Source organism: Aedes aegypti, chromosome 3, assembly GCF_002204515.2.
Source record: "Aedes aegypti strain LVP_AGWG chromosome 3, AaegL5.0 Primary Assembly, whole genome shotgun sequence".
In the NCBI taxonomy this organism is placed as follows: Eukaryota; Metazoa; Arthropoda; class Insecta; order Diptera; family Culicidae; genus Aedes; species Aedes aegypti.
In genome coordinates, this window is record NC_035109.1 from 270,013,498 (window position 1) to 270,022,264 (window position 8,767).

Sequence of the window (8,767 nt, forward strand, 5' to 3'; positions counted from 1 at the left end):
TGCCATGGTTATGAATCAAGTAAGTATTTATTTCAAACATATTTTATTCATTTTATGAAGATTAAACCACATGCTTATGCCTTTTCAACTTCTTCGCCATCTTAGTTGGTTTCAGCGGTAGCTCCTTGAATCGTTGAGCTCGATCACTCCACGCTTCAAACAGCTCCCGTGCAACCAATAGTGCATCCCCATCAGGACGTATCGGATATCGTTTGTTGCTGGTGCAGAACGGCAGTTCAACCATTTTGAATATCTTGTCCCTCACCTTCCCCTCGTTGAGCGTTCTATTTTGTTCGACATCTTTCGTCATCTCCGTCAGAAATAGCTTCCACCTTGGGAGGAAAAAGTCCTGTACCATTCCAGCCCACTGTTTGTTCGCATAGTCAACGATTTGACCTTGCGGACCCCAGAGGGTTATCTGATTACGAGCGTTGTATTCGTACTTTTGACGCTCCAAGCTGGTTTCTGCGACAGCTTTTGCTGATTCGAGCCATCGGCCTAGCAGGAAGTGTTGATCTGTACGAAGCAGACGATCCATGTCTTCCAAAAGTTTTTGGAAGAGAATAGATAGGTATTTCACGGAGTTCGGATTCTTGGTATTATAAGCTTCCATTATGTTGAGATATAAGCGATCGGCGGTGTTTTGTAGGAATTGACGCGTTAAGTCAACTACGTCATTGCGAAATAAGGTGTTGGTTGAATTTGATTCCAGCAGCAGCTGAACTCCGGCGTTGAAGAGGGTTTCGTTGTACCAAAGCTGAAATGAAGTTTAATGTGGTTTTAATCTGAAAATTTTAAGTTTGTTGTACCCACCCAAGGATGCAGTTTCAGGCTCGGTCTACGATTGAACGTGTATTTACCCCGCATCATCTCCTGCTCTTTGAAAGAATAAACCGTGTATCGGAACATGCTCCATGCGTCCTTCAATCGCTTGTCTTGGGTTCCATATCGAACAGAAGCGTAAGTTCTGAACCACTCTTCAACGTTATCGATGTTCGGATTCCATCCCATCTCCAACGCAAACTCATAAAGTCCGTAGTTCTGGTTGATTCCCTCCGGAGTGATTCCTGTCCCAATCATGGTCATACTGTCGTTAGTTCTTACATCACGAATTCGTTGAAAGACCAGATCAACGGATCCAAGCATTCCCAGCGTTCCACCAAAGTTGCTCAACATGCACCAGATAAACGGTTGGCCGTGATAGGACTCTGTTCGATCATACTGTGGAAACTGTTCAGATTGGAGATCCAGCACGAGCATTCTTCCTAATGGGACTGCCTGCAAGAAGGCCCGTATCGCAACATCGCTCCAGTAGGGGTTCTTAACAAACATCCACCCTTGAAGCAGCCAAACTGCAAACGGATCTACGTCGTTCATCGCTTTGTAAATTCCAGCCGAAGCACTGGACAAGTATTTTGCACTGAAGCTTCGTGGCTGGATTTCATTGAACGGATCGCAGAAGTAGATGTGATTGCTTCCATAGCGCTCGATCACTTTGGTAAGAAACCGTTTCCCGATTTCTTGAAATAGGGGATCGATGGGATCCAAAAATAACGGACTAGCATACTGAGCAGGGAATCCATTCCAGTTTTCCACAGGAGTTAGTTTGGCTTCTGGGTAAAGCTGGGCAAACTGAACCGGAAGATGACCGGCAAATGCTGGTAGCGCCAAAACCATACCCAACCGTCGCATCTCATCAATAACCTGATTTTGAAGCTTTTTTGAGAAATTGATGAAGTTTGTCGTTAGAGGTCCACCCCAACCTCGAATGTTACCCATACGTTGCCAAGCGAAAAAGCCAGGTCCGGACAAATGGCCATCTATGTCATGTTGGCTTATGTTGTACTCTGTGTATAGTTCAGCCCATAGATCTTCCTGAAACGGAGCTAAACTGAGGGTGATGCCTTGCATGGCCATCCAGTCTATATGGCGACGCCATTCCTTCCATGTCCACCAGCTGAAGGAGTACGACCAAGTGCAAACGTTCTGGTAGTACACTATGCTGGGAAATATTAAAATTTTCGAAATACCGATGAGAATGATCATATCAATTGTAAATACCTGCTGGGAGCTTGTATTTCTACGTCGACCTCCGGTAAGTCATCCGGCAGATTCAGTTGATCGCCATCCCACGAAACGTGGCACCCGCAATAGTATTTGAGATAATAATAAAATCCTTTGGCGGCGGCCACGCCATTGGATCCGGTGATGGAAACAGATGTAGAGTCATTCGTTTTGAGGATCTGCAAATAATTGATTTCTTAGGATCTAACATTTTCCTCTTAATGTCATACCTTGAACGAATTCAGCTTGAGTCGACCATTGAGCTCCACTTCGAATTGATGGGCTCGCTCGGGAAGAATTCGTCCGATCAGTTCCTGCGCGGCCTGTTTCTGAATGGATAAGTCGACGTTCGATTTGACATGCTTCAAAATGTGTGCACTGTGATAAGGATCGGCTTCAGCGATCGAAACGGAATAGGCAAACACAAGCAGCATAAGCTGCGCAAAGCCAATCATACTCAATGGCGCAGTCAATACACGACTTGCGAACTATGCTGCTGAGGGATGCAATCTGTTCAATTATCAGTAATAGACTGATTGTGTTGTGAGCGGGATTGTCTCGCTGAAGTACGTTGGTGGAGTACTGAAAGAGAGAGTGAATGAATGTTTTGCTGAAGTTTGTGTCTCGCTAAGCATAATGTGCCTCGTTTGCATATAAACATCAGAAAGTTCGATTCATTCAGTATTTGCTAGTTGTAAACAGGAGAGATCATATACACGAAGATTTACTTTAATCGATAAAAGTTTAACATCATTATCTTAGAAATTTTGCACAATTATGATCCCTGCATTGATTATTAATCTACGATGCACGACTATAAGAATTCTGAATAAATATTATTTTGCAGCCCTTTAATTTTAAGGCAACTATAGAATGAAGCCATACCTTCAATGTTCATGCAAACAAATGTGAAGAAACAAAGAGCCGTTTACGCTGATAACTTAATCGAATGGGCACTCAATAGTAGCGCAAAATAACGTTTGGTTTTCTTTTTGCTTATTTGTAATTATGAAAATTTAGGATGTGGCTACAATTTGTCTTCAACTCAAGTAAAATCTTTTGGTATCAGAGGAGCAGATTGAATACTGAGATCTCTGCATAGAAAAACATAGACCAAATGGTCGAGGTTCTTTGAGGAGATTATTTCAGAAATTATTTCCGGAAGTACCTCAAATTTCTCAACATTTCTTTAAGGTGTTTCTGGTAAATGCCTCTCAGAAATCTTCCAGATGACCATTCATGAATCTAAAAGGGTTCCTAAAAGTATTCAGCGCAGACTTTGCGTTTTAGGAATCCCCGGTCAACAAACTGGGAACTCTATATTGAATTGGTTGCGACCTGAGAGAGACTCGCGAAGAGGAAAAATATCAACGTCATATGCAGCCCAGATTCCCCTCTCACGAAACGTCAAATGCAGCCCACCGTTTTTATGGCTGAAAAAGTGAAAAGTATTGTGTTCAAAGTAAATTGTTATTAAAAACTTCAGTCAGCGGAGCAGTTTTTTCCAAAGTTGCTGATAAATCTAAGCAGAAGATTATTTATTTCTAATGTCTGCTACGTTTGTTGGCATGAAATTTCACTCAAACGGCTATTTATGATTCGATGTGATGCAAAGTCAATCATTTTTTGCTGAGAGGTTCATGTGAGGATTTGAACGGCTTGCGCATGATTCGTATAAACACAAAGTGGAATAAGAAAAAAACTCAGCAATCACAGAAAAAGAAGACCGTCTTCGCGAGTCTCGTCTCAGGTTGCGACCAAATTTCATGGATATTCTCCGTCCATTGAAAATCCAAGTGATCTGGATGATGCCGTTGATACTACAACATCCTACATTATGGAAGCTTTTGAAGAAGCATGTCCTCTGCGGTCTTTAAAGACTACAAGAGGGACCCCATGGTGGAATTCCGATCTGACTAGACTCAGGAAACAATGTAGAAGGAGTTGGAACAGACGCCGTTCAGCTGGATCAGAGTCGTTCAAGTCGGCTCGCAAGACTTACAAGAAGGCTCTTCGTTCTGCTGAACGATCCGGCTAGAAAAACCTTTGTACAAATGTTTCCAGTTTGAGTGAAGTCAGTCGGCTGAACAAAATCCTTGCAAAATCTAAGGATTTCCAAGTGAACGAAATTCGGTTACCTAATGGTGACTTTACTTCTTCCGATGAAGAAGTTTTAGAATGTTTATTCAATACACACTTCCCCAGATGTGTGGACATAGCATCTACGGATGAACCAAATGTCTTTTCATGTAGTTACGAGTCTCTGGCCTCGGCTCGCAGTATCGTAACTACTGAATCGATTCAATGGGCACTTAATAGTTTTGCTCCTTTCAAATCTCCAGGAGCGGATGGGATTTATCCTGTTCTGCTCCAAAAGGGATTTGAGTTTATCAAACATGTTTTGAAAAAAGTACTTGTAAGCAGTTTTGCTACCGGGTACATTCCCAGATCCTGGTGTGATATTACTGTAAAGTTTATCCCGAAAGGAGGACGTGTATCGTATGAAGAAGCGAAGAGTTTTAGACCAATCAGTCTGACCTGTCTTCTGAAATGTCTGGAACGCATTATCGATCATCACATCCGTGATGTTTATTTGGCAAACATGCCTCTTCATGTGAATCAACATGCTTACCAATCTGGAAAGTCCACTGTGACTCTTTTACACAAAGTTTTACACGATATCGAGAAAGCATTCGCTCAGAAGCAATCCTGCTTGGGTGTTTTCTTGGATATTGAGGGTGCCTTTGATAACGTGTCTTTCGATGCCATATTGGAAGCCGCACGAAACCATGGGTTACCTACAATGATTACCAATTGAATTCATCAAATGCTCAAAAACCGACATCTCTTCTCGACATTGCGTCAAGCAGCGATTTGAAAATTGAGTGTCTGCGGATGCCCCCAAGGGGGAGTCTTGTCACCACTTTTGTGGAATCTCGTAGCAGATACGCTATTGAGGCAACTCAATAATTGCGGTTTTCCAACTTATGGATTTGCCGACGACTATCTAGCTCTGGTAGTTGGTATGTGCATAAGCACCCTATTCGACCTGATGCAAAGTGCTCTTCAGATAGTCGAGAGTTGGTGTCGCCAATATGGCCTTTCGGTTAACCCAAATAAAACATCTATTGTTCTGTTTACGAAAAGACGAAACCGCGATGGAACTCGACCTTTACGTCTTTTTGGCACTGAGATTAATGTGACTGATCAAGTAAAGTATGTCGGAGTCATTCTAGATTCCAAACTTTTATGGACAGCTCACATTGATTTCAGAGTCAAAAAAACTTGCATGGCCTTCGGTCAATGCCGGCGAACCTTTGGTAAAACTTGGGGCCTCAAACCCAAATATATCAAATGGATTTACACAACAGTTGTTCGACCAATATTGGCATATGGATGTCTTGTGTGGTGGCAAAAGGGCGAAGTGAGAACAGTCTAATCAAAATTGGGCCATCTCCAAAGGATGTGCTTGATGGCGATGTCTGGTGCGTTCTCTACAACTCCCACAGCAGCGCTTGAGGCCATTTTCGACGTTGCGCCACTACACATATATCTTAAACAAGAAGCACTTGATTGCTCTTACCGTTTATGGGTACTGGATCTACTGGAGAAAAATCCAGTGAATCGTAGTTCTACACACACTTCTTTGTTTCCACTTTTGGTGAATTGGGACAAAATTGTCCTTGCTCTAAGTGATCTCACAATTGCTTGTCACTTTCCTTACAGGACATTTACCACACAATTCCCTTCACGGGAAGAGTGGACGTCTGGCTATTTGGAAAGAAGTATGTCAAACAATATAGTATGTTACACTGATGGCTCCATTCTTGAAGGTAGAGCTGGTGCAGGAGTATATTCTCGTGAGCTAAGGCTGAATCAGTTTTACTCACTTGGTAGAAACTGCACCGTTTTTCAGGCGGAAATATTTGCTCTTATGTGTGGAGTGCAATCAGCACTTCAACAACGCGTAATGGGTAAAGTCATATACTTCTGTTCAGATAGTCAGGCTGCTATAAAAGCTCTCGCTTCGGCCAACTCAAGGTCGAAGCTTGTTATCGCATGTCGAACTCAAATTGAGGAACTTAATTCAAACAACTCTGTAAACCTTGTATGAATACCTGGCTATTCTTCCATCGCTGGAAATTAATTGGCTGATGAGCTAGCTCGCGATGGAGCATCGCATGACTTCATTGGCCCTGAGCCGGCTATTCCAATTTCGAAGTGCTGGGTGAAGCTTCAGATAAATTCTTGGGCGGCAACTCAGCATAAGCAATATTGGAATAGTTTGGAGTCATCTCCAAGGGTGGCGAAGTATTTAAAAATCTGTCAAAGCAGAATTGCAGTCTCTTGGTCAGAGCGTTGGCAGGCCACTGCCGACTCAATTATCACATGGCAAATATTCAGCGTGTTGAATCATTTGTGTGTGATATTTGTGACTCCGATTATGGAACTTCGTATCACTGTCCAGTTTTTGCGCAAATGCGATTCCAATTACTTGGTAAACACTTATTAGGTGAAACTGGTAATGAGCTATAGGCTCTCTTTACGCTCATGCGTTTTGCAGTGCCCTTCTTAGGGCGCTGTTCGAACCCATTATTGTGGTATGGAGCTACATGCTCTTAATTCGCTTATGCGATTTTCCCTCTTCAAGGGACCCCACTCCTATTTCCTCCCATCTTTCCCTTCCCTTTCCTCTCCCATCGGGTAGATGATGAAATAGGCTCAAATATGGCGATGGCACAAATCTCCCAACTGGTGGGGAACGTGCCTTTGGAGCCGGCCTTCTGATACCTGATCATGAATCTTAAAGGGTTCGTAAAAGTATTCATCCATGGTCTAATTACTTCACGTATTCCTTCTTCAAGTTATTCAGGAATCACACCCGGAATTTCTATTAACTACCTTATTATATTTTTTTTTAAGGAATTGCTTCAATAACACTGCGGAACACGTTTTTGTTTCAAGCACCAAAATAGCGCTTTTAACTCAATGAAGCGTTGCTGAATCTATAGCCGTTTTCAAAAATATCATAGGACGTCTAGTTTTTTTGAGATATTTAATGTTGGGAATGCGAAATTTGACTATTTCAACCATGCATTGCATGCAAGTTTGCCAGCTTGTTCGGAAACTTATTTGCTTAATTTGCCACACCATTCAAACTTCATGTGTAAAACAATACTTTTCAACAAAGTTTTTAAACTTTATATTTTCGATGGTAAAAAGTTATTTTTTGGCGATTCATAAAAGTATTGTATTTTGCCATATAAGTGAAATGAAGTATTTTGCATGGAGACTGCTCATGTTGAAAAAATCGATTGAATCTAAATTTCATCGTGCAATTTCAACTAAATTATTTCTAAATCTGAAGTTTAAGTCCTTTTTCGCAAGCTTGGTGGATTAGATCACAAAAAAGTTTGATAAATCATACTTTAAATCTCATGTAAACATCAATGAAATCAGTGTTTTATACAACTTTGACGACCTGTAGCTAAACATTGTGACATGCTGGAACATTTCTGAGAACGGCATCAGATTCAGCGACCCAAAATCTACTAGAGACACATAATTTGATTCTTGAGACACGCGAAAATGTAATTTTTGTTACGCTGTATAATTGTCTATTTTAACTCCTCGTAAAATTCATCCCGATTTCTTGGAACTTCCGCTTTCTCATCCTGGAATGGGCCTTCAGATCGACAAGTGTAATTAGGGGTCTTTCTGGCATTCTTGAATGAGGTTTACACACACCCCAACGGGCACAATTATGTATGCTAACGGTTGTCTCTCTGTCGAGTTCTGGACTTCAGTTCATCTACCCAGAAAACCAAAAATCGCATAAAAATGAACGTGAACAGTAGAAGCATTAACCTAAGAATGCTAATGTCGCTACTGTTCGTGTTACCAACTTCTAGTTTGCCACGCGCTGACAGCTTGAGTACCGACCCTCAAAGTGTCAAATAAATTTTGAAATCATCCACTACAACATGACATCGAACGAACAATGAAAAGATACCGTTAAAGGTGATAATACACTAATTCAGTTTTGTGAGAACAGCGCCATTAGCTATTTTTTTGTTCACATCGTACTTGCAGATAAATTCTGCTTGTTTAGAAAATGTTTTTTCTGAGCAATTGTTCACTTATTTGATAATTTCTGTTTTTCATGAGGAAATTAAGAATGATTTTTCATGATTTATTCATGACTATGATAATTTTTAACATAGTACCTGAAAATTTTTTAAACTTTTTTGATGTGTTTATTGGTATTTAAATTGGCGTTTAAATTGATAGAGTTGTCTTATTTAATGAACGAACTTGAGTAAAATACTCAAATATGGTGGCACATTATACACCTACTTCCCTTATTTGTCCTAACAACCTTCGCATTTAAGAATACGGGACAAAGTTTTTTGAATATAGCAGACGAGACTTTCCCTTTAGGCAAATCGTAAAAATGGTATCGTCCCATTAAATAAGACGCGTATAATCACACAGAGCCATGGGTTGGTGCCTGAAATGTTCAATGTTAATGTTATGGAATTTATGAATGAGCCGTATTTTGATTCAGTTAGATAACATAGCTCTTCCAATTAGAACTTTTATAGCATCAACGTGCTATAAATTTATCACCAAAGCTAGTGGTGAATATGCATCGTAAGATATAATTGTCATTGGTTATTATTATTACGACTGAATATTTTGT

The 8,767-nt window shown here is 40.8% G+C and overlaps 1 protein-coding gene across 1 annotated transcript; it reads right to left on the minus strand.

Moving 5' to 3' along the window:
• On the minus strand, positions 1-2,628 carry LOC5577235 (alpha-N-acetylglucosaminidase). Its single transcript, XM_001656291.2, has 4 exons — positions 2,295-2,628; positions 2,062-2,243; positions 814-2,002; positions 1-757 (listed from the first exon to the last, which is right to left on the minus strand). The coding sequence occupies exons 1-4, from the start codon at positions 2,517-2,519 to the stop codon at positions 62-64; spliced, it is 2,292 nt and encodes a 763-aa protein (XP_001656341.1). The 5' UTR covers positions 2,520-2,628; the 3' UTR covers positions 1-61.
• Between the last annotated feature and the right edge of the window lie 6,139 nt (positions 2,629-8,767).

Excerpts from the sequence above, each read along its gene's own strand:
- LOC5577235 (XM_001656291.2), bottom strand. The coding sequence starts at position 2,519 with ATGATTGGCTTTGCGCAGCTTATGCTGCTTGTGTTTGCCTATTCCGTT. Across the intron at positions 2,003-2,061 it reads GAAATACAAGCTCCCAGCAG|CATAGTGTACTACCAGAACG; the intron begins GTATTTACAATT and ends AATATTTCCCAG. Across the intron at positions 758-813 it reads GCCTGAAACTGCATCCTTGG|CTTTGGTACAACGAAACCCT; the intron begins GTGGGTACAACA and ends ACTTCATTTCAG.